The following is a 26,279-nucleotide window of genomic DNA, read 5'->3' as shown; positions in this document are numbered from 1 at the left end:
GCCTTCCCGATGCATTTTCCAGGCCATGCCCTCAGGAGTGATGCCCGACAGCCTGTGGCACAGTGCGTTGCCTTCCCGATGCATTTTCCAGGCCATGCCCTCAGGAGTGATGCCCGTGGCATGGCGCGTTGCCTTCCCGATGCATTTTCCAGGCCGTCCCCTCAGGAGTGATGCCTGACAGCCTGTGGCATGGCGTGCTGCCTTCCCAATGTGTTTTCCAGGCAATGCCCTCAGGAGTGATGCCCGACAGCCTGTGGCATGGCACGTTGCCTTCCCAATGCATTTTCCAGCCCGTGCCCTCAGGAGTGATGCCGGTGGCATGGCGTGCTGCCTTCCCAATGTATTTTCCAGGCCGTGCCCTCAGGAGCGATGCCCGACAGCCCATGGCACGGCGCGTTGCCTTCCCGACGCATTTTCCAGGCTGTGCCCTCAGGAGTGATGCCCGACAGCCTGTGGCACGGCGTGCTGCCTTCCCGATGCATTTTCCAGGCAATGCCCTCAGGACTGATGCCCGACAGCCCGTGGGAGGGCACGCTGCCTTCCCGACGCATTTTCCAGGCCGTGCCCACCGATGCCATCACCCGCGCCCCGCTCCTCGCTCCCCCGGCGGCTCTGGGGCACCTGCGAGGAGGTGCCTGCGGGAAACCCGCCACGGACAGCCCGCTCCCGATGCGGGGCCGGGCTTCACCTGTCTGGGGCCACGCAGCTTTACCCTGCCTTCGGCCGCTGGCTGCCCTGCCCCGGGGCGGGCGCTGAGGGAAGGCCCCGCTCTGCCCCCTGCGGCCGCCATTTTCCTCAGGGCTCTCGCGCCCCTTCCCCTGAGGCGCCGGGAGGGAGCGCCCGCGGGCGGCGGGGCGGCGGTGGCCTTGCTCCGCCCTGGCAGCTCCGCACCTCCTTCGCGGGCGGGGACGGGGACGGGAGCGGGAGCGGGGCGGCAGGCGGAGGCGGCGCCGGGGCGGTGAGTTGTGGTGGTGCGGGAGCGGCGTGGAGGCCGAGCCCTCGGGGCCTGGCCGAGGGCCGGCGGGGGAAGCGGCCCCGGGGCGGGCCGGGCCTCGCCAGCATCGCGGTCTCCGCTGGGAGAGGCCCGGAGCCGGTGCGGCGGGCCCGGGGAATGCGGGGCGGTAACGCGGGCAGGGGCGGCCCGTGGGTGGCCGGCTCCGGCCCCTCTGCTGGACCCGGGGCCTGTCGGTGGGTGTGTGGGGGTGTGTGTGGTGTGGTGTGTTGTGTGTGTGTGGTGTGTGTGTGTGTGTGTGTGGTGTGTGTTGTGTGGTGTGGTGTGTGTTTTGTGTGTGTGTGTGTGTAAGTGCCCGGCAGTTTCTGGCCTTTCGAACTTCGTCCTGCGAACGCGGGGTGCTTCAGGTTGAAAATATGCGTGGGCAGAGGGCGTCGGTGAAAGCATGAGTGCAATACCAAGTGACTAAATGGCAAAGCTGCTGTGAGGAGGGAAAAAAATAAGACACCGCCCCCCCCCCCCCATCCCTCTCCTCATTCCGTATCGTAAAATTTATTTCTCCACGCTCAGTTTTCCCCGTTCCGTGTAGATCATGGAGGAAGAAATGCCAAAATGTTGACTACTGCGACAAATCCTTCACATACAGCAGTTTTTATGTTCAGTGCCCTGGAGCAGAATACCCAGCTTCCCCCAGTCCAGCAACTTTAGCAACAGTTCTCTTGGCTCGACATGTCATTTATTACTTTTAGATGGCAGAAAGAAAGGTTTTGGAGAGGCCTTTGGCACCCTTTCTTTCTCTAAAGCTTTCATCCTCTAGGCACGTACAAAAAGTCTTTCAAAGGCTTCAGAAAGTTTGGCTGAGATGTAACATTTTCCAGGTTTGCATATCCAGCAAATGTTAAGCACAACGCAAATATAACAGGGATTATATTTAAATTATTGTGGTGGCTGGTGGGCTTGTTTCTGGGAACATGTTTGTTGCTGAGACTGCACAGTAAAATGAGGCTACTTGTTACATGGAAAAAATGCAGCAGCGTTAAGGGGTCTGGCTCTAAGTCTTTCAAGCTCAAAGGCATTCTTTTTATTCAGTTATACCTCTGTATAACTGAAGCTCAACATGAAGGGGCAGCAGCATTTGGCCTTTAGTTTCAAATAGGAAAAAAAAATCAATTTGTTACAAACATGTAAGTTTTCACAAAGCGACCCCCGTGGTACAGAAGCATCCGAGGTCAGGGTACTGTATGACCAGGAGGCTGGGCAGATGTTGTGAAGGGAGCGGAAGAGCCTGCGACTCAGAGGTTGTATCTGTGCTGGAGTGATTATAGACCACAGCGTGAGCTAAATGATTGTTAGTACACAGATACATTTGCACAGTTCCCATGACAAAGTCTAACTGTATCTCCCAGTCTAGTTTAAATCACCAAATCTGAGTTTAAACCAGATTAGCAACCAGAATGTGTCTTCCTCCCAGCCCCACTAAAAAACATTTACTGTGTTGGCCTTTCTGGTAGCCTTCCTTGCTTCTCACTCCCCTAAAAAAATAGGAAGCCCCAGGAGTAGTCATTTGTTATCCTTTTTTCCCCAACATGTTCTTTTTTCTGTTTTCTCTATGAGCATGCAAACCTGAATTCCAGCAGGACTGACTGAGTTAAAGCATGAATGCTTCAGAGCACTGGAAATTAGAATGGGATGAAAAGTATTCCTAACTTAATTTCTGGCTTAACAGGTACAACTCTTGGCCAAAAAGCTGGTGCCTGGCTCCAAGATTGAAAAAAGAGACATTAATAAGAATAAGAAAGAAAAAATTAATACCTTTTCATTCCCCGCCAAAGACCAGTGCATTTTCTGTGTTTGAAGAACCTTTCAAATTTTTAAGAGAGTTGAAACAGGGTTTGCAATACCTCTGTAGCTGCCTAGCACTGTGTAACTTTCCTGAGCTGGAAGAAACTTTCTATCTTGATGAGAAAAACTTGCCTTAGGACATTATAAAACATCTTATTGATGACCTATACATACTTGGTCATTGCCAGAACTCATGCAGAGGTAATAATTAAGCATGTGCTCATCCTAAAAGTAACAGTAAATAATTCTCTTGAGCCTGTGATATGTATTAACATGTCATATACAATTATAGTGGGAACGTGTGTGTTTGGAAAAAAACCCCTAAATGGTAGGTCTTGCTTTTTTTTTGAGATCAGTGTGGTTATATTAAGGAGGTCTTTGCCTTTATTTCCTAGAGTAGCTTAAATGGAACTATTCAATGTTGCAGAAGATAGAAAAGGTGTTTTTAGAAAGAAAAAGTCATAAAGGTATTTTATAGGAGGCTTTCCTGTTTAGTGGCCAGTAGTCTTGTCCCTGAGTGCTCTTGAGTCTGAACAAATGCTGTTCAGCATTTGCTGGAAAAGTGTCACAAAGATTGAAATGTAGTGGGACAAATGTTACATGCTAGCGTCTTGACTTTCCTTACTGAGGCTGTTCAGCAAAGTATTGTTTCCATTACATTCCTCATAAAGTGTTCACAGTGCCTGCATTTCTGTGGTCTTAAAGGTGGATATAATTTTTTACTTCACGTATTTCAGGGTTCTTGCAGAGATTGACCATGCTACAGTGATACAGGTGCACTGTTCCTCATGCTGTGTTGTGGTTTTGTATGAGCCATTGCTTGTCAGATTACCACACTGTCTTTCACTGCAGCATGGCAGTAATGCTAGAAATATTTACAGCTGTTAATAATTTTTCTTACAAAAGTTGCGAGTTAGTTTTGCATGTAAGGTTTGCAAGGGTTTTTTTATTTAATTTTGCTACTCCTCAATATGAAATGAAACAGGCAAAGATAGCGTGTTTGTCCCTCTGTGCTAACTACTGCAAGCGTTTGCGGTGTGCTGCATGAGTAATCCTGTCTCTGGTCTGATCCTGGGAGAACAGCACTATTGTTACAGTCACATTTTAAGATAGTATCAGTATGTTACATAAGTAGTTTTTGTAAACATACACAAGGCGAGAAATAGAGGGCTTCACAATCTTTTTGATTTCATGTAGTTATTATCAAAGGTTATGTCAAATATGCTAAGTGCTGTTATTAAAAGTAACTTAACATGTATTGACAGGTCTTTTTAAATAGATATATTTCTTTTGTGTCTTTCAGACTATCTGCTGACTAGTGTCAAAGATTTAATTGCTGGGGTTTTTTGCTGGTGTTCAGGCCAGCAGAGTTGAGGAAGTTGCCAGTGTTTCGTCTTGTAAAGAAAGCGTCAATGAATTCTGTACTTGCAGATTGCTAAATGCAGTGGGATTACGTGGGTATTATTGAGGGTCTAACTGAGTTAGCTACAACTCAGTACTGTGTGAGAAAGACCCTGACTTCAGAACTAAGATTGAGTTTGTAGCACTGGAATAAGAGAAAGGCAAACCCAACATGCTTTTAAAACCTGACTCATTCAATGAGGCATCCTTCAAAGGCAGTATTGGATGACCTTTATTAGTTTACATTGAAGGTGTAAAGAACACTTTCTTGTGGCACTAAATCCATTCTTCTTAATGGAAAAAATAATACTTTGATACTGAATTATCTTCTCTATTTCTGTCTCCAAGGCTTGCATGGTACTGTTTTAACAGGCAGTGACATTCCTTTGTTTCTAATACAAATAGTATCGTTTTTCTTTCTTTTTTGTTTTCTTCCCCTTTTCAGGTAGCAAAGTCTGGGGGGAAGCAGAGGTTATCCATTATTTAATGAGTAAGCTAGGGAAAACAAAGTTAATAATAATACTGCTGTGGCTACTGTGTTTCTGACATAGGGCTATGGGTTACATGTTTTTCTCTTACACATACCAGGCATTTTGACAATGTCATCCAATATATATATATTTAAAAATACATTCTTGAAGTAATTGCCTGAAGTACCAGCTCTTACTTCTTTTTTATAGTTAGATTAGCAGGGCACATTTTCTCTAGTCAGTGAACGATCTGTTGCTCCACACAGAACATCCTTTCTAGCTGTCTGTTTTCTGCTGTGGTAGATGTTTGCCAAGTCACTGTGGCAAAACTTAGTATAGTTATATAAAGTGCGTAGGCCTGCCTCTTCAGTGTGACTGGTGAGCTTAATTATCTGTTTCAGAATAGCTGATATGATGCACTTGAAAATGAAGACCAGTTTTAAAGCTGTGTGACTTTTTAAAAAATTGGCTCCTTTTCTATTCTGCCTAAATCGGCAATTGTAATAGCAATTTTTATTACACAAACACATTTTCGCAATGATTTTAACAGAGACTTTGAATCTTGAGTTGCGTTTAGTCTTAATTGTCATTCAAGGGAAAGAAGATCAGTGCTGTCAAATAGAGGAAACCTTCCTTCTAGATGACAGTCAGAAACATTTTGCAGCCCTGTCAGTTAAGAAGTTTCATCCTCTATGCTTACAAATGTGATAAGGTAATAATTTACTAGAACTTACTTCAATGAAACAAAATCACTGAAGGGAAGAGAAGGGGATCTTATCTTTTAAAATTGCTTAGTGATGTGTAGAAACTCACTCCTGGACTCTGTAAGTTTTTTTCAGGTCACTTATTTATTATGCAGGCATGCTTTTTGCTTCACGAAGTTTCTGTTGCCTTGGCATTAGAACATACCAACTACGAACAGATTTACTTTCCAGATCCATCAAACTTTCAGCCTCTGCAGTAAGTATTCCTTCAGCTTCGTAGATAAAACTATTTTGTGCAATATTTTAGAGATGCGCTAATTTTGTAGTGTTACCAATATATACGCATTAGCTATGTTTTCTTTATTTCTTGTTACATTGATCCAAACATTTAATATTAAGAACAAAGTAAGATATTTGAATCAGTCAAATATTTAACCACACTAGCATAACAGAATTTGGCGATTATTACTGTGTGTATCCTCTTCAGCCTTTAAAGTCATACCTAGCACGTATCAGGCCAGAAGGATTGCCTAGTTGTTTGGGCACTAGAGCTTGAGATACAGGATACAGGTTCAGTCCCAGATTTATCACAGACTTTTGGTATGTCAATTAATTTCTTTGTATCTCAGTTTTCCTTTAATGAGAGTCGTGGTGCTTCTTGATACTGCAATAACGAGGGGTATATAAGTACCTCAAACTTAGTTTTATACAGAATCTTCTCAATTTCCCAGCTTAACTGCTTATAAGATTGTGTAACTTCATTTTAAGTGTTCCATTTTTGTTGAGAGAAAACAGAGCTTTGCAACATGGTAGGTGATTGGAGGTCACATTCTGCACTGCATATAGAACGCTGGAATGTAAATTGTGTTCCCAGGTCAGAACAGGAGTTCACCTAGTCAGCAGCTTGGGTCAACTGAGGCACATGTCAGATCCTTCAAAACAGATGTTCAAACCATTATACTGGACAGTTGTAGCATATTTTGCCCATATGAGAAGTTTCTTTTAGCGTGCAAGCCACTTTGAAGGTCAGTGTTTGCCTGAGTCAGTTTTTCATATACTGTAAGTATTGGTATGCTGTTGAATGGAGCTGGATATTCTCACTAAACGTGCTGAAATCTGATCCTCTTTTTTTTTAATTTTCTTAAGATCTTGGCTGCAGTTGCAGCTTTTGACATTGAATTCCACAGTTTAATTATGGACCATGTAAAAGTATTTGCTAATACCATTATTAAACATATCGCCATTCAATTTAATCACAGGTTTCTTTGTATTAGGAAAAAAAGATAAATACGAGCAGCACCTGACTTTCTATCAGGTGCTTTTCCTGATAGAAAGTGTTAGGGAAAGCAGGAGGTCAGAGTTAGAGCTTGGTGAGGACATACCTCTCCTGTTTAACACCGATCCTAAACTCATGGAAATCCTAGCCCTGCACCTAGAAATGGCTTGAAGATTATCAAGTGATGACATAACTGGGCTAAACAAAAAAAAAAGAGTCTTAAGAATTCTCATGACCTTCTGGAAGAAAGAATGCTACTTCAGGTATCATTTAAGAACATCAGTTAATTGGTTAGCTTTCTCAAAGTAATAAGGTGGACCTGAGCCCCACTGTAAGCTGAATCTGTGAAAACCTGAAAACTAATGCAGGTCCAGCTATTCTGTTGTAAAACTAGTTTCAAAGCCCAAGAAAAAATAAATAGGAAGACTTGAATCATTAAATATTTCAACTTAAAATAGTATGGAAGCTGTAAGGTGAAGGCTTATTTTACTTGTCAATACATTTTTTAGCTAGGGAAGGTTACTTAATGCAGTTAAGATTTACATTACAGTTAATTATAAAAGTCCTGCAGTTGATAAGCCTTTAGCTTTCAGCAAATTGAAACAATTTCAAGAAGAGCAGGTCAATGGAACAAATTTACTCATGGCAGCATACAGAATTCTCATTATTAACTGGAAAAGTTCAAGGTGGGACTTCTTATTCCTTGTAGCATGAGAAGTAGTCTAGCATGTGAAAAAAGATGTGTGTGTGGGGCGCAGTTGAAGTAGTACCTGTGTTATTTGTAGTTATATAGTACAGCCAAATATTAATCATATTTACCAAGACATACACTGTAAAATTGGATTCATCTTCTAAACCATGCGTTTGTTTTTAAATAGATGCAGTACAGTTTACCTAGTCAGAACTGTTTATTGACTATGGTGTGTGTTCTGTGTCAAGAAGTACAATTTCACCTGTGTAGTTATCTTAATGGTTTTCTTCCTGAGGACAAAGAAGAGGTGTCCTGTGCTTGGCTCCTCTGGTGTTTGTGTCTTATAGATGAGGCCAGAATCAGATCTGTAGAGAAGACATATGAGCAGAGAAGTATCTATTTAATTTTATAGCTTCCCATTCTTCAAATCATTATGTATATGGTAGCTTCATTACTGTAAACAGGTTGAGTGCAAACATGTGCCTGCATAATATTTCTACTATGAGTCATTCCCATTGATTCAAAGTTGAAACTTGGAATGTAATGGTAACGCAGACATTTTCTTCTCAGAGTATGGTAGCTAGAGTATGGGTTTTGAATCTTCCAGACAATAACAATAGCTAGCAGTGGTAAAAGTCACTAAAATCAGTAGTCTGACTCAAAGAGTGTCTGGAGTACTGAGGGACTATGTAATTCCTAGGTATTTTTTTTTTCAGTATCAAGCTGGTTTACAAAGATAGAAATGGGCTTGCGCTTTTTTTGTTTGCACATAGGTTTTTTTCCCTAACTTTCTTTTCTCTTTTTAGCTTAAAAATACCACAACTATCAATAAGTTTTTTTCTGCCTTTATAGAGAGTACTCGTTGAAAGTCTATTCTAAAGCAGTTTTCCAAGACCTTAATTGAAGGTCTGAATATACAGCAAAAAACATGTTCTAATGTGGTTTTGCTGTGTTGTAAGTAAATACTTTAAAGTTTTAAAAGTCTGAATGAAAATAGGAAATGTCTTTGCTATTTTCCTCTTACCCATCAATTTAACAAATAAAATACAGAGAAAATGCACAATTTCCAAACTGGATTGAGCAGGAATTGGGCTAGAAATAACACAGTCTTTAAGTTGTTAGTATATCATAGAAAAGAAAAACAATGTATGTACTCTATTTTTTTCTTTTTAGGTCATCTTTTAAAGCTGTTGAGCTAAATTATGCCCCTGCTCCATCCTTGCTGAAAGTTCAGTGGCTTTAGATAATGATGAATGAAAATTTAGGACATTTTTGTGTATTTTCTTCTTAGTCTGAATTCAAGCTATTATAGAAGCTTTAATGAAAGAACATGTCTATAATTTTGTGTAACTGCTGAATTCAGCTGGCAATGGTATATTTGAGAAAGCATGAAGGAGGGTTTGTCATGCAGAACCCAACAATATAGTACTTTGTCTTTCTTAACAAAACCCTTCTGTCTGTATATTTTGATCTCGCAGACAATGGCCTTCAGACACAAAAACACAAGACGAATTGAAGGGCTTGATAGCAATGTGTGGTAAGTAAAAGGAAAAGATCTGCAAATTTCAGAAAATATCTTTGGCCGATATATTTTCTTTCCAAATTGATAATTATTGCCAATAAGAAGGCACGTAGCACTTGCTATCTCTGCTGAAATATATTTGGCACCTGCTTAGGAGCAATGAACTAAATTATCTTAAAGGTGTGAATTAATTCTTATTCTTGAGCTTTAAATATTAGGCTTGGGCTTCTCTTCATCTAGTAAATCACATAAGACAAGTATAACTCTTGGGTGTGGTGGTACAGCTGACTTTCAAATTTAAATGTTAATTTTGTTGAGTAATGTATATCAGTTACACTTGATTTGTGTTTATCAAGTAAGTCAGGTTTCTTTTTAAAGCCATTATACTTGTCTTTATAATTTAGCTCATTATTTTTAATACACTTTTTTCTAGGTATTAAATTGGTCTCAAAACAATATTGCCATCACTAGTAAATATGGGATTTTGCTAGTTGGTGAAAACACTATTTTGGGCTTACATTAGTTGTATGAATATATGTGTGTATATATACACAAGGTATTTTGGTTATTCAGCCTCAGACTCATTTTTAGCAATTTGTATTAATTTTTGACAGAACTGTGATGCTATGTGGTGGGGTTTTGTTTTGTTTTGTTTGGTGGTTTTTTTTTTTTAAATCTTGTTAACATTTGGGTAGTGAGGAAAGGGTAAAATGCAAAGTGTACCTGTGAAGAGAGGGAAGAAAAAAGAACTGTTCAAGAATCCTAACACTCATATGTGGCAGGCTACGAGGAACATTTAAACAGCCTGAAACAGGCTGTTGCCTAAGATCACAAAAAAAAAAAAATTATAGCACTCTGAGGTGACTGGATAGTTTAAATGACACCTTCACTTGAGAGAATCTAGCCTTTAAATCATTTAATGTGCCTGTTCTAATTAGGCCTACTTCATTTTGCAAAGAGGGTAGTGTTCCATTTCTGCCCATATCCAGAGTTACTGTGTGTTTGTGTGTGCGTATCTGAGCACAGTTCTGCTGGCAGAAAAGTTATTCTGTGGCTGCAGAAAGTCAGCCTTTTACTGGGTTCCCTCTGACTCCTGTGGTTACTTACCATTGTCCCAGCCCCCACCTCTCCATACGAGCACTCAACTGCTGTGAATTTGGCAAAGTGAAATACTTTTTTTGCCTTCTAATGCTAATGAAAGAAAAGATAATTTCATCTGGTATGTTAACTTTGAGATGTTTTCCCCCTTTAGGGTTGAATTTACAAAGGTGGCAGCAGATCCCTCAATTGTTAACCTTGGCCAAGGCCTTCCTGATATATCCCCTCCCAGCTATGTTAAAGAAGAGCTGGCAAAGGCAGTGGCAGTTGACAGACTGAACCAGTACACACGAGGCTTTGTAAGTACTGTGGAACTTGAGGACCCAAGTTCAGTGGAGAACATGCCACAGGGAAAAAAATAAATTGACTTTTGCTTTAAATTAGTTTTATGTGTAGGTCATACTGTTCTGTCCCAAATTAAGTTGATCTAGTAGCCTTATCTGTTACTAATGAACATCCTCTGTGTAGGCTTCTTCAAGGCAGAATCCTTCAGCAAGAGCAAAATGGTAGAGCACATGTGGGATAGATTGTCTTTGAAGAGTCAATTCACAGTCTAAAGAGTGTAAATTACACATTTACCTCCGATTTTGGTCAGTCTAAACATGAATCAGATAGGATAACAGTAGAATGAGAAAGAAATACTTGATACCAGTTGGGACAGTGCCTCTAGGATCAAGAAAAGATTCACCCATAACATTTAGTAGATTTCAGCAGAGATTAGGAAGTGATGAAGACAGGAAGTTTTTGCCCCTGAAAGACAGTCACTACCCATTCTGTAAGTTGGCTTGTAGAGTTTATGTCTTGAGCTGGGTGTGAGCGTGTGGCATTTATCGTTGTCCAAGGCAGGATATTTTAGTATGACCACTTCCTTGTTTGGTTTGTCTTTTTAATATTTTGTGGTAAAGATAAACCATATTGCCGCTGAGAATCATGTGTCAGGATTGCTGCAAGACCCTAAGGAGTTTAATATTTTTTCTAGATGACTCTGTTATGCAACAGTGGTAGAAAAACATTGTATAGACTGGTAGGCCAGCAATTGCTTTGGTAGCTGTGGCATCATTGTGTATATATTCCAACAAAACTTTTTGCCTGTTCTCAGAGAATCTGCATGCATTAGAACTGACGGGGAGCAGCAGCGGCCAGCAGCTCTCTAAAGGAGAAGCTATCAGAGCGAGCAGGGCAGAGGCCTCACCAGCCCAGTCTCACAGTACCTGCGCAAGGCGGGCCCAGAGGTGGTGGCTGAGGTCAGCCCAGATCACCAGGCGAGCTTGTGGTGGTGGGGAGGGCCTGAGGTCAAGCCAGGAAGTCAATCCACGGGTCAAGCCCGGCAATGCTAACCATGATTAGACATAGCCCAGCGATCACTAGGCAGGTTCAGGGTGACAAGGCAGGTCTAAGGTCAAGCCACAGAATCAGTCTACGGGTAGGGGCCGGGATCAGCAAGCTCTGTGGCCAGGTACAGGCATGGCTGTAGCTGAATTGCAGACCAGCAACCCTACTGCGTAGCACTTAAGTGGAGCCCCTGGACCAGGGGCACAGCTCTGGGTAGAGGCCCCAGGTGAGGCTGGTCAGGGCCATTAAGGCCTATTAGGGCGCTCAGGGCCCTGGCAAGAACAGAAAAAAGAAAAAAAATAAATCCCCACTGAATGTAGCCTCATTACAATCCTTCTTTGGGTCACTTTGTTTTATTATCTTTAGCTGTGTGCAGAGTCTCTGCAGGTAGAATATATATATATGTATAACTTGAAAGTGTAAAGCAATTGTTTGGTGGCAGACACAAAAGATGGGTGAGATTTAGTGAACTTCTGTGCTAAGCATTAGTGTGTTCATCAGCTACAATAAGGTACCTGAAAAGTCATTGCTCATCAGGCAGGCAAGGTTTTGGAGGAGCCTTGGCACAGGGGGAAAGGCTACAGATAGAATGGGGTATAGTCCACCTGCCGGCAAATATTCGCAGACTGATTGTCCAGAATAATTTGCAAATCAAACATAAATGTAATTTTCCCAATGCATGCAATTATTCAATGTTTACTTCTTTCACTTTGTTCTTTATTTCCAAATAGCTTGATAATTCCCATGATAACTATGAATGTTTGCAGATATATTACGCTGTAGATAGTAATTAAAGAGGAATTTTTACAAATATTCCCCATTTCCTCTACAAACTTCTGCCCTTCTAAGGTTTTTGGGCACAAATATCTGTGGTAGCAAATAGGGGAGGGCTGACTAGGAATGATGCACATCCATCTGATAATTGAGACATTGTCTCAGCTCTCTGCAGTGCTTGGACCTCTTGTTGACTGTAGAGTGACCTAACGTGACTTGGGTGGTGCAGCATTCCTGCGCTGCTGACACACTCATGGCAAGAAATGGCTGTCATTTGAATCAACAATGACTTGTAAGCCTTAATTTATGGTAATGTTCTTGTTTACAGAAGGGTTCATGATTTTATGCCTTGTGTGTAGAGGTACAATGGTCAGTATTTTCAAGAAGGATTTTTGTTACATAGTTGAATTTTCTCACGGAGCTGTTTTCTATTTCTACCAAGTATCCAGACAGAAAAAAGATTTGCACAGCAGGAAACCTGTAGTCTTCCCGAGTAAACAGAATTGTGCCTTCTTCATATTATATATGATCTTTGTTGCATGTTTGTTTTCTCGTTCTTTAGAATCATAGAATCATAGAATCATAGAATCGTCTAGGTTGGAAAAGACCTTTAAGATCATCCAGTCCAACCATTAACCTACACTACCAAGCCCACCTAAACCAATCAAGGGTAGACTAGACTAAACCATATCCCGAAGTGCCACATCTACCCGTTTTTTGAACACTTCCAGGGGTGGTGACTCCACCACCTCTCTGGGCAGGCTGTTCCAGTGCTTGACCGCCCTTTCCGTAAAGAAATTTTTCCTAATTTCCAGCCTAAACCTCCCCTGGCGCAGCTTGAGCCCATTTCCTCTCGTCCTTTGCACATTTTGAGAAGAGTACATTAACTGCCATGTCCCTGTAGGGGACACAAGTGGTGAATTGTGCTCTGAGATTTGGGATATGATTACGTGAATCATCATTCTGATCACAAGTGCTGTTTATCAGCGGTACGTAAACAGAATAAAAAGATTTCCCTTGCATCAAATGATTTTTAGTTGAAAGATAAGGAAAGAAACAGAAGGAGCTTCAGATGGAAATATGGGCAGGTGGGAAGGAGACTCTAAAGGGGGTGAGGATGAATTGGTGTCAGCGTATTCCCTTCTCTCCTCCTGTCTCTTGTTCTAGCACTCCTACAGGCTTCCTGGAGCTATCCTGAGATGTGATAATAAGATAGAAATTAAAAAGCGTCAGATATACAAAAAGAATTTCCTAGCAGATACGAATAAATTGAAACCACTTTTCTTCCCTAGCGCGCAAAAACTTTAAACCATGCTACCTGTTAACAGCCATTACACTGAGGCCTCATCTTACATTTTTCTATTTCAAAATGTATTATTTTGATATATGTGGAAAAAAACCCCAGACATAGGCTTTGTACATTGTCAGGAACACATGAATCGGTTGCATTTGTTTGCTTTAAACAGGGACATCCGTCGCTGGTGAAAGCCTTGTCTCAAGTGTACGAGAGAGTTTGTGGAAGAAAGATTGATCCTCTCACAGATATCCTGGTGACTGTGGGAGCTTATGGATCTCTCTTTAGTACAATACAGGCATTAATTGAAGAGGGAGACGAAGTAAGTTTTTATTTGAAATGTTCACATATACTTGCTAAAATGAGAATTTGCCTGTTTTTTATTCATCCACTTTTGAGTATCAGTTAATATTGGGGCTTCTTTCTGATCTCCATTAATTTGATGTTACAGTTGCACATCTGACTTACAGTTTCAGACGTTGTGATCAGGAAACTGTCCTTTGGATGTTTTCCTATCATTCACCAACTTACAAACCCCTTTCTTTCATACTTGCAGCAGTTACATGCAGCAGTTTCTTTATCACTATTACTGTTAGGTGACACAATACACAGTGATTCCTTACTTGAGAAAACTTGTGGGCTGTTGTCTGCAACAGAAGACTAAGGGTGGTGCAAAGTATTGTTGGTGTTTGAATAACCATTGTGTATCAAGTTCTGTTTTGGACCATTGCATGGTAGCAGAAGAGCAAAAAGGTCCTTTAAAGAAAGGATTGTTAGTTTACTGTACTAGCTGTGATGATTCATCCCTTTACTTCTGATGTCTGCCTTTTGGACAATGATACTAAAAGTCCTTTTGGGGGCTATTTGTATCTGTAGTAGACAAGAACTTTTTGTGTTGTCATGCATTTTGTTTTCAGTGTCTTGTTGGTTTCGCTTGTATGATGTATTCTCATCTGTATCTTCCTTTTCTGTTGCTCTGATATTCACTTCTCTTTTTTTGTAACAGTTCCCTGCTATTAGCCTTTGGGTTTTATTTTTCCTTATTATCTAGCCTCTACATAATTTTCCTTGAATTTGTCCTCTTTTTCTACCTGAAAATTTTCTTCTGATAAAATGTGAGGACTTAAGCCATTCTTCTGAGATTTCTAGATACTTGGAAATCCTGGAATTTCATGCGCAGAATCAGGGCAGCTGTGCTGTGGTTCAACAATTTGCTGTTGCTGTCGCCCATCTTTGTGTCTTTGCCTTACACCTCCAAATCTGTGTGTGGGACCCAAACATTCCTAATATTATATCTTAATAGTTGTAATGTGTAACTGTAGAAGAACAGCCTCTGTGTGTTGTCAAAAATGAGTAGTGCTTGTCATACTTAGACTGAGGGCATTGTTATATGATGTTCTAAAAGGAGGAACATTCTGCAATGTTAGATCATGATGGAGGGCCAGAAACATTATCAAGTTACACCACCAAAGTAAATCTGGAAATATGATGGTATCATGCATGGCAAATTCTCTGTTTCTGATACTGATGATTGTAATTTCAGGTAATAATAATAGAGCCATTTTATGACTGTTATGAACCAATGGTAAAGATGGCGGGTGCAAAGCCTGTTTTTATCCCACTGAGATGTGTGAGTAGCTTTTTAAAAATGATTTATCCTATAAAGTTTCTCATCCATAGTCAACACAGTTCGCTGAACACCTTCTAGGCGATGCTCTTCTGTATAGTTTTTCATAATATCCAATTATATAAAAATTAGATAGATTGCTACAGTGTAAGTCTAAGAAAATGATAATCCAAAGCAGATAGAATATTTTATTGGTGTTGGAGAAGGTGGGACAATGTTTCTCATTTGCTTTAATTTGTGCATTCTGCAAGCTGATCAAAGTTCCTTTTTTGGATGTCATCAGAGAATATTTTCAGTGCAAATAAGGGAAGGAGGACCACATATTGGTTCAATTTCTGTATCTGCTGTTTTTCAAAAGATTTGGTTTCTGATCTCTCCAGCAACTCCTACAATGACAGAATAGAATTTCTTTTCCAAAAACTGCTTACTAAATAAGGAGCTATCATGCAGTAGACATGTTTGCTATACATACGAGAATTACTGTTTCCTTTATTGGTAAAAAGTAATGATTTTCGTATGGGTTAATTTTCAAATTGGTACTGCTGGCATTATGCTGGCAGCTTGCAAGGATTGTTCTGGATGCAAAATGTTGATCCTGTTACTGTTGCCTTGGGTAACTGGCAGCCGTGCATGGGGAGGGCTGAGGGGCCCTTTAGGCACGACTGTTCCATGAACACCATGAAATCAGAACAACAGAGAGTGACAAAATCTCCAGGACTGCAGTGGGAGTAGGTGAGACTGTTCCTCTGGGTTCCATCCTTCTAGGGACATTAGGAATGACGGGGTTCCTCCAAGTATTTTCTGTTTCACACCCTTATTTTTGGTCTGGCCCTCTCCGCATAATGTGCAGGTGTCAGAAAGTTAGTGTGGCCATGCTCTTTGTTCTCTGTAGCAACTGGCCCAAACTTCTGTTGTCCTTGTGTAATACCACAGCAACTCCAGAACCTCAGTGGTGCAGATTTTTAACTGTCTGGCCATTTTCATATGGACAAGGGAGAGGAAAAGACCTTGAATCTCTCTAGTGGTGATCAGTCTTTCCAGCCAAGCATGCACACACTTGTTCTAGTGCCTGTGAAGGCCATAAACTCTCCTGTCATATGACTGGGCTTCCTGCATTACACAGTTATCATCAGCATGTGTGTAACCGGATCCTGGAAACCAGTTCCTGGGGAGGCTTTAAGACAGACAGTGGCCAGGAGAGGATAGACACTGTCATAATAATTTACCTTGCTCGTAGCCTCCCTGCCTGCTCCCAGAAGTGCCTTCTCCCAGGAGAGCAGGACAGATTGGATAGGTTGTCAAGTATGGTTATGAAAGTGTCTGAGGGTGATAAGTTGGGCATCTCTGTTTAGGCTGTAACATGTTGTATTCAAGTAATGCATACATTTATTGGTTTGGTTTTTTTTAGAAAAAGGATGGAAACTCTGCATCTAGTGCTGATTGGGTCTTAGATCCTGCTGAACTTGCTACTAAATTTAATTCGAAAACAAAAGCAATTATTCTGAATACCCCGCACAACCCTATAGGCAAGGTAAGAGTCCTGCTTTAACACTACTGTAATTTCAGAGTATGCCTTAAATACTGTGATTAACGCATTGTCCCCTTTCTTGTACCCCAGGTGTTCACCAGAGAAGAGCTCCAAGTAATAGCTGATCTCTGTATTAAATATGACACCCTGTGCATCAGCGATGAGGTGTATGAATGGCTGGTGTATAAAGGAAATAAACACATTAAAATAGGTACTGATTTTTTGTGGCATCTCAGAAGTCGTTGAGGAATGATGTTGTAAATGCGCCTCTCGGAGATAATGATTGCTGGAAGGAGCTCAGTCTTCAAGCTTTGACTATTTTACCATGTTTAGGCTCTAAGGAGGAGAGCCCTCCCTTTTCTGAAAAATATTTTAAAGAATAATTTCCAAATAGAATTTCCAAGACTTTGGAGCAGATAGCCATAGAAACCAGTGGGACCGATGCTCATAAATCGGCTATGATCATCTGAATATCCCATCCTTATTCAGTTACTTTGGCCATGACAAGTGTAACTGCTGTTCATGTATGCATATTGGACTGTGCTTTGCTCAAGAACTAACAGAAGGAACAGGGATTAAAACTTCCTTCTCAAAGCATTGTAGACATAATCAATGACGGAATCATATAATGAGGAACACGATTATTTTTGCTCCACTGCTTATAAAAAGAAAAAAAAATGTATGAAGGTTAGTGCAGAGATAGTGCATGAACACTGTCCCTCCAAAGTGCAGAGACAGTGTTAAACAATGGACGTTGAATTCAGTGAAGTAAATTGCTAATTGCTGCACAGGCAGCGTGAAAGCATGCTAAAGTCTTCAGCGAGTATTGCTACAGAGGTAAAGCACCATTGCAAGAACAAACCAGAAAACCAAATATGATGTTATGTCCCTGTCCCTCTTGTTTTACTTCTTGATCCAAGTTTCACGGAAGTTAGTGAAATCACTCCCACTGTCTCAGAACAAGTGAATGTAGTGCAGGTTACTGAACTCCCTCCCCAATCCTATAATGCGACAGCTAAGCATTTAAAGTTTCTAGTGTGGTGGTCTTGGGTTGGATCCGCTGATGTATTTGAGCAGGCTTCAGTCCAAAACTTACTTCTTATTTGTACGGACATTTGTTTCTGATGGTAGCATCTTGCATGAGCTATCTGTTATGATGTACTTATTGTCATAATGAAGGCACATTTCAGTCTTGTGCAATGAAGACATCTAGTTGAGATTAAACAATGAAATCAAGAGACATAAATAGACATGAAAAAGCTTAGCTTTTTTCCTGGCTTTGCCACAGGTTGAATGCTGAATAACTTTGCTTCTATGCTTCAGTTCCATATATGTAGAGTGGCAAGAAAAGAAACTTTGCATTAGTGGGGGCTACATCATTGTAAAAACTGAATCTCATAAATAATAAAAAGGCAATTATATCTAAATGACCTTGCAAGACTTACTAGCTCAGCTATGCAGTTGCTGATCATACAGCTGAAGTACATTAATTGTATTGGCCATGCATAGGATATGAGTCTGTTTTCAAAGTGGCCTAATTTCATGGCTGTTGTGGTGCCTTGATAGTGATACCTTCTCAAAGACCTTCAGATGTGGAAGAAGGGGAACATTTTGGGTACATTCATGTGATAGTAATCTGAGTCAGTGCATGCTAACAAGTTACTTTGGTAACTGATCATGTATGGCTTATCATGTCCCAATTGCAAAGTAAAAGGAGTTCAATTAAAGCTTTCTTCGTGGGCTTAGTGGGTGGTTCATGCAAATAGCCGTCCTCAGAACCAAAATCTCTGTGGGTGGTGTAAGGTAATCCATTTTCTTTTGCAATGGCAGCAGGTCTGAACACTCGTGTTGTCAAGTTATGCTTTGTCTTAGTGGACAGGTGGTGAATTCTTAAGACATGGTAACTCTGTTGTTCGTTAGTATCAGTATTGTCATTTTAATGCTTCAAACCAAAACATTTCCCGTTGAACAAAAGGCATTCTGTAGTTTAGCGTAAAATGTAAAAATACCATGTAATGATAATGCAAGTTAAAGCCTGGACAGTTAGACAGCTAGGTTTAGGTACATATTCTCTAATAGATCCCATGATATCATCTTTAACTTTAGTATTAAAATTACTATAAAACATTCAGGGTAACACTGTAAATAGTAACATTATTTCAGTAAAAGAAACAAGATCTGCTCTTTTTAACTTAAGTTTCTTAGATTTTTTTTTTAAGTCTACAAAAGATAATACAAGGAAAAAAAGAATGTATTTCACTAATTAAAAACTCTCGTCTTTCCATGTTAACCTCTACGTATTCCATCAAATGCAGTGACACTTTTTTTTTGAGAGATGCAAAATGGATATTGCATCAATTTACAGGGTCTGATGGTGGTTCTTTAATACAATTTAACAGGAATTGCCAGCCACAGATCATAAAATTAGTACAGTCTTTGTGCTGTCACTGAAGCAGTTTTTGGTAGCGTAGAGCACTTCATCATGTTTCTCCTCATTACCTGACTTCCGTAAAACCGTGGACCACCTCTAAGTAATGATTAGGGTTGCACTGGCAGATTTAGAGATTGCATTTCATAACTGAGGGTTCTGAACAAGCCTCTCAACAAGCTGAGTGCCATCCCAGGTAACAGGCTTATTATATGTGTTAGTTTGCACTTCATTAGTTTTTAAATTGTAGTCAGGCTTAGTTATGGTGTCATATAATGATGTTGCCATATGGCCTGAGGAATTTCCCTCTCTATTTAAAACCTGCAGCTTGTAAAAGCAATGGAGCTGCTTCTTCCCCTGTGCCCTTTTGCTACTGCTGCTATTTGAAATGCTGTTACATTCCGTCTCCAAGATTGAATTCCTATGACTGTGTGGCAAAACAGTCTCGCTAGAGGGCATTAGCTTTGAAATTCAATTCTTTTTGCAGTCTGTGAGAGCTAGTTTGGTTGCCTTTAGGAAGTGATCTATACTCTTGACCTAGCTAGCTAGAAGATGCATCTGTTCAAGCTGCCTTTTTGTTTTCAAGGTCACAGAGCAGTTGCGTGAATATGGGTGGGCTAATAGGAATATGAGTTTCTTTCCTGCTGTTTTGTTTCTCTTCTTGGCAAGTGTGCTCAAAAAAAAATACAATAGGTGTTTTCAAATAACTGCAAAGACTTATACCATGTCTAATGCAGATAACTGCTGCAAAAACTTCCTTATGAAATTTGGTGGGTTTATTTGGAAAATCTTTGTTCAGTGGTCTCCCTAGAGAGGGGATTTAACAATTGACAGATTCATTTGTAGTGGTTCTAGTGTACAAATGAGGTGGAGCTGGATGTTGTTGACCACTGCAGTTGCAGTAGTGGTATGACCTTGTCTAACTTTGTGTCTCAGACTTAAGTGTGTCTTGATTTATCTATTTTTGTTGAAAATGAATTAAGTTAAAGAGTCCAAATAGAGCTCCCCTGAAGCAGTGTACAGAAAAAAAAATTGCAAACTACAGGAAGAGACCTTTGCTCTGTCATCTCCTTGGAAAGGAAACAAAGGATTTTGGTCTCCTACCAGATACAAATACAGAGACAGAGATAGGCCTCCATTTGTCCCTTAATCCTTCCAGACATCCTTAGCTAGCTGCTGTTGTCAGTCAGTCCCACGCCTGTTCAAATTATATAACAAAACATTATTTATTTACTCACTCTGCTAGTTTTCCGATTCTTGCGGTGATTGGTTCTGGGTTAGCAGTCTTAGTAATTCTTTTTTTTTTTTTTTTCTTTTTCTGATGTCTGAGACAGCCACTGACACTGAACTGGACAATTCTATTAAAATGGCTTGCAGTGCCTGAGTTAATGTTGCATATGGTGCTATTATCAGGCATCAGAAATAAGGCTGTCTTGAGATGAATGCGTAGCCACTTCTTACATCATATCTTTCTTATGAATAATTATGTATTGTAGCTGGGGATAACTAACATGTAGTTTTCACAAACTGTGCCTCTCATTTTCTGCCTCTTCTTTCTCCTTTCATTAATCCTTACCTTCTTTTCATGACAAAAAGCATTGGTCCATATCTTTTCTCATTTGTTACAACTGCTATAATTTTAAAATATTCTCATTGCTTGCTTAATATGCTGCAATGATATATCAACATATAGCTCTGAGCTAGGGGCAGTACAGTTTTTCGAACTACCTGGACTATGTGAGTGCACCTGTACCCAATTAATTTTATTTTATATACAGCTACATTGCCAGGTATGTGGGAAAGAACAATAACCATAGGAAGTGCTGGAAAAACATACAGTGTAACTGGCTGGAAGGTAAGAAGAATCACTGTAAAAGCTTTCAGTTATATAAATAACAGAATGCATTTATTACACTAAAAAAGTCTCTGTTTTTATGACCTGTCTTTTAAAAGTTTCTGGCAAATCTCTGTGTCTCCAAAACATGAAGATAGCATTCAATTGGAGCAATTACCTGTCTTGAACACCCACGTTTTAATTCTCTTCCTGTCTCTCAATTAATAAGCTCTTGTGAGAAAACAATACTAAAAAAATAAACACAGTAGGGTTTGTTCAAAACCAGTCAAGATTCTTGGAGAAAATGTGGATATTATCATATTTTAACCTTCCAGTTTTGTGGTGATATTTTCAGATTGTGATAATGGTATGTTTTGGAATGGCTTATATTTCTGTAGAGTATGTAATTGATAATATTTTCTTGACTTTAAAATACATATCAGAAAGTAAACAAAAACATTTAACCATTTGGCAACTGAAGTCTTTCCTCTTTATCACCTGTGCTCAAACTGAACCATGACGTATATGAATCAGTAGTGAGCTTTTGTTTTATGCTCAAACCACCTTTGACACAGGAGCTTATGAGATGAAAAGATTCTAAAACAATTAGGAATAATGCTCCTAATAAATGCTTGGTTTGATTTCTAACCCTTGTTATGTGAAGAGTTAAAAGATTGCTCAGTCCCCTATGAGAGATAGGGATAAGTGAAACTACAACTGTTGTCTCAAATCTGGAATTTTTTAGTGGCATAATTCAGCAAACTTTGTGTAAACCACCTCTTTTCTTAATTCTTTATCAAAACAAATTCACTACCAGTTCTTAAAATAGAAAAACCTGAGATACTGGCTAATTTAAATTTTTGGTTAATTTTTAGTAACACCACTACTGTAAGTATAACATACGCATGCTTTCTTCCCTTAGCTTGGTTGGTCTATTGGCCCTCAGAACCTGATTAAGCATTTGCAAGTTGTTCACCAAAATACACTGTATACTTGCGCAACTCCATTACAGGTAGGTACAGATGGGGCAGAGGAGGCTATTTTCTGGTGTAGCAAAACTCTAGGCCTCACTGTAATAAACCAATAATCACAAAAATAAATTTGTAGTTGTCAAAATATATAGTCTGGGGTGCAATAAGAGAAGAAAAATTAGATCAGCTCACCAGACATTAAAAAAAAAAAAAAAAATCACAGTCTTGCAGATTCTTTCTTCTTTCACCTACAAACTGCTGCTTCTTGCATAAAACGTGATAATCTTAGTGTTTTCCTAGCGAATACAAATAAAAGTTGTTGCAATAAGGTCTTGTTTTACTGAGCATTATCTCTGCCTGCTAGTCTAGTATTCTATGATACATTATTATCAGTCATTTAAACAGCTTCAATTCAGATTGTAAACCCTTGTGTCAAGGACTGTGACTTCTGTATATGACTAGTGCCAAGCAAATGATTGGGTTCTTTGGGTGTTGCCACAGCACAAAGTAACAAACACACACTTGGACGTAGCTTGTGTAATTTGTATATGCTGATTTTCTTAATAGGAGCCAGAATCAAAGAAAAATCCACATGATTTCAGTAGGAAGTGTGCGAGTGTCTGTGAGTTTACCAAGTATCCATAAGTACTTTGAACGTTGATTATGTTTCCAGGAGGCTTTGGCACAAGCATTTTCGATAGACTATAAACGCATGGATGACCCAGACTGCTATTTTTACTCACTGTCTCGGGAGCTGGAAAGCAAGCGTGATCGGATGGCTCAGCTACTTCAAGAAGCTGGACTAAAGCCTGTCATTCCAGATGGAGGATACTTTATGATTGTTGATGTTTCTACATTAAGTTAGTGTACAGTTTATTAAAAAGGGCATGGAAAGCAAGTATTATAGTTAATCTGAAAATGCAACTTTCATTTTAAACTATATTCTCATTTCATGTTCGTACAATGTTGTCAGAAGTACTAACTGGGACTGAAATTTTCTGTTTGACGTTAGCCTGGGAGGTAGATTTTATAAGCTGCAGCAAAGCTTTTGTTTGTGGTTTGTGATCCTAACTACTGTCTGTGTTTTGCAAAGCTTTGGCAAGGTTTTAGGGAGGATAAAGGAGGTGGATAAATATTTTCAAAAGGTCTATGATTATGAAAAAGTTTGAGAGCCAAGCACCTGGCTTAATATCCTGAGTTCCTACCATTTGTACTTTCCCCTTTCTGTTTTTTTGTTTGTTTGTTTGTTTTTCTTAATCTGAAGTCATACCCTGAAGGCCCTTTTGAGGCATTCTGATTTCTAAACACTGTCAAATGCTACCAAAACTTACAAAACCTTCTGGAAATTCAGGTTATGGTAACTTTGGAGGAAGAATTCCCACAGGGGAACATTTTGTAGTTCCACATTCTTCACTAACTGGTCCTAATGGCACTTGTCATTCACACAGAAATGTTTAAACACAGCTGGACCTCGCAGTGCTACCATGTGTCAGGAAGTTTTAGATACCCCAGTTTCACAGATGAGAAAACTGCAGTTGCAGTGATTATTGTTGTCCATGCAATAAACACATTCTTCAGTACCCTCCACAGTCCTGATCCTTCCATAACCCAGACTTGAGGACTTCTTGGAGTACTGCATGGCTTTCTTCCAAGCTACATGTCTGCATTTGCTTTGAATAGAAAGCAAATGCTCAGGTCAGAATGGAAAGGTTCCATCTGTTTGCCTATTGTAATTGTTATACTATAATTTTTAAGTTATATTTTAAAAGAAAAGCATATGTCTTTATTCTTAAGTATTAACTATAATAAAGTGCTGTTAATGAATGCCTTCCCAATGGAGTCTAGGAAATCTTACAACATGTTTGTTTAAATTTAATTTTTTTAGATGTGGATCTCTCTGATGTAGATGAGAAACAACCTTATGATTATAAATTTGTCAAATGGATGATAGCATCTAAGGTAAGATGCCTTAGTCATACTCTAGTTTTAGAAATGCTTTTCTGTTGAAAGCAAGAGCAGTGCAACTGTACTTATTAAATAATGTAGTAGAGATATTCTATTCAAAATATTATTTGGTGTTTTATAATATATGATAATGATGTGGCTAAAATACTGCTAAGTATGCTGACAATGTACCCTGTAGGTTTGTGTGATGTCCCAGCACTTTTCTTTCAGCATGCTTAAATGCTAGTTGACGAAAGTACCTTTGAAATGTTTTGCCTTAAAAAAGTAATTTGAAATTAGTTAAGCCTAGCTGGTGCATGCAAAACCAAACCTTGTCTTTCCCTCACATGTTGGGAGGGAGAGTTCTAGAAATGGAATAGTAAAATCGTCATGCTTAAACCAGATTTTTTTTTATATATACATATATGAAATAAGCAAATAGTATTTCTTTTTTATGTTTCAGAAGCTGTCAGCAATTCCTCTTTCAGCATTCTGTGGTCCTGAGACAAAAAGGCAGTTTGAAAAATATATACGGTTTTGCTTCATTAAGGTAAATTTGTGTCCTGGGAAGACTTAAGACTCGTAAAAATCAATGCAGTACAGAAATCTGCAAGAGATTGGTTGTTAACATTTTGCCCAGGATCTCCTGAGTTGGATGGTTTTAGGAACAGGTTAGCTTGGTGTAAAATTCAGCACAAAGTAGCTTCAACTGTCTTTTTGCTGAGGGGCTTTAAACCGTGAATGTGGGTGGCATGGCTCAGAAGGGCAACTGGCAGAAACAACTGGGTGGGTAGGCCTTTTTTAGCTTACTCTATTGATTTTTAAAAATATTCTTGACCAGTGGTGATAGTGAAAATGAATGATACAGATATGCTATCAATTAAGGTGAATTCCATAATCCAGAGCAGAGAATAACTGTACAGCAGAATGGTACACCCCATGCCCATTCAGTTTCCAACAACAAAACCAGCGAAGAGGTCACCTTCAAGTTTAGCTCACTTGCCTGAAAAAACACAGGGTTTCACATGAGCTCCAAATTAGAAAAGAAAACAAAGACACAGGAAGTTATCGTACATGTTTTTTTGTGAATTGGCTGACTTTTGCCAGTTTGCAAGCACCTCCTTTTCACATATTCTTCCTCCTGTTGAATCTGTTCTTGAAAAGACTGAAACACTTTGGGGACAGGTACATAAGCTTTGATAAGCCCGCAGCCCTAAGATGTTCCCCGATCATTCTGTAACGGAGTCTGCATAATGGAACATGTACTGCTATAAAGATCGGAGGAGCCTTAGCTTGAACCAGTAATAAAGGGGAGTTTCTGCTTGTGTTAGTTCTTTTGATGAGGTTTAAAGGCTATGATACAAACTGAGCCAGCAGCAACCAGGATGATACTTGCTGGTTGTAAATGTGGCTTGCCCAGGATGAACAGCACTAATCAGGTCAAGTTAAAGACTCACCAGGCTGTAGCCAAGCCACACAACTGGCCAGTGGATGGATTACCCATATTTAGAGGGATTATGTTTAAGTAGTTCACAGCATAACTTGGTTGCATGGAGATTTCAAAATCCCAACTGTACACATAAAGATTAGGAAACTCTGCTAGGGTGTCTCCAATATAGAGCTGCCAGCTACATCACTGCATAATGCCAGGCATTTATATAAGAAGTATTGCTCTCATTATAGTATGAATGCTGAGAAAATACGTTATCTTTTAAATATACCTAATAAGTATTTGCAAGGAATCAGCATTGAATTTTTTGTGTAGTCTAGATTTGTAGCTATAACTGTTAGTGAAAATCTGACTGACAGGTATTTACAGGATGCAAGTGAAACTACCAAATATTGATTTGGGATGATATAATCATGATTACTACTCTCTTTTCAAGAACTCCATACTTGCAGTAATAGTGATACATCTTGTTTTGCAGAAAGACAGCACACTAGATGCAGCTGAAGTGATCCTGAAGACCTGGAATAAACAGACAGCCTGATTTTTCTTTTTAACTCTTCCATCTGGTATAATTATCTAATAGTAGGGGTTTTTATTGCAAATTTAAGAACAAATTACTTAATTAATGTGACAATGTAAATAACTTTGTGCTGCCACCTGCTGAGGAGTTAAAACAATGTTTTACTGAAATATGTGTAATTCAACTCGGAGGTTATTTTCAGTCTTTTCAAAATCATTTACTTTTTTCCTAAAAAAAAAAAAAAATCTATGGGATTCACTTCTTTTACTGAAAGGCAAAAATTTCTAGGACTCCATGTAAAATAAATAGATGATATAGGTATTTTAAAACTTAGAAGAAAAAAGTGGGAGGTGTTTTTGGTATGAGATAGTATAAGAACTAGGGGTGAGACTTAAATATTGTGGTTTGTGAAACCCAGTAGCCTGCAGTGGAGGAAAATTAAGATATGTCTTATATTAGATAACTGCAGTGACTTTCTACATACACACCTGTCTACCCTGTCCATGCACAAATTGCATCAGTTTAAATAAAGTGATTGAGTTAAATCATTACAGTGTTTATACTATAGGCAAGATTGAAAAGTGCTAAGTTGCGTAATTACTATTTTATTTTCCCATAATA

At 39.6% G+C, this 26,279-nt stretch overlaps 1 protein-coding gene across 2 annotated transcripts; it reads left to right on the top strand.

The window, feature by feature from the left end:
* Nucleotides 1-930: 930 nt before the first annotated feature.
* KYAT3 (kynurenine aminotransferase 3) lies at nucleotides 931-25,679 on the top strand. Of its 2 annotated transcripts, none has more exons than XM_075711607.1 (14): nucleotides 931-958; nucleotides 5,525-5,625; nucleotides 8,815-8,873; nucleotides 10,111-10,255; nucleotides 13,529-13,678; nucleotides 14,900-14,986; nucleotides 16,392-16,514; nucleotides 16,602-16,722; nucleotides 20,718-20,794; nucleotides 21,696-21,785; nucleotides 22,418-22,604; nucleotides 23,630-23,703; nucleotides 24,152-24,238; nucleotides 25,617-25,679. In XM_075711607.1, exons 2-14 carry the CDS (start codon nucleotides 5,527-5,529, stop codon nucleotides 25,677-25,679), a joined length of 1,362 nt encoding a protein of 453 aa, XP_075567722.1. In that variant the 5' UTR covers nucleotides 931-958; nucleotides 5,525-5,526. The 2 variants fall into 2 exon arrangements, with proteins under 2 accessions (XP_075567722.1, XP_075567721.1); XM_075711606.1 differs by lacking the exon at nucleotides 931-958 and adding an exon at nucleotides 3,463-3,499.
* Nucleotides 25,680-26,279: the final 600 nt, after the last annotated feature.

This window comes from Pelecanus crispus, chromosome 5 (assembly GCF_030463565.1).
Source record: "Pelecanus crispus isolate bPelCri1 chromosome 5, bPelCri1.pri, whole genome shotgun sequence".
In the NCBI taxonomy this organism is placed as follows: Eukaryota; Metazoa; Chordata; class Aves; order Pelecaniformes; family Pelecanidae; genus Pelecanus; species Pelecanus crispus.
This window is presented reverse-complemented; position numbering and strand designations above follow the sequence as displayed.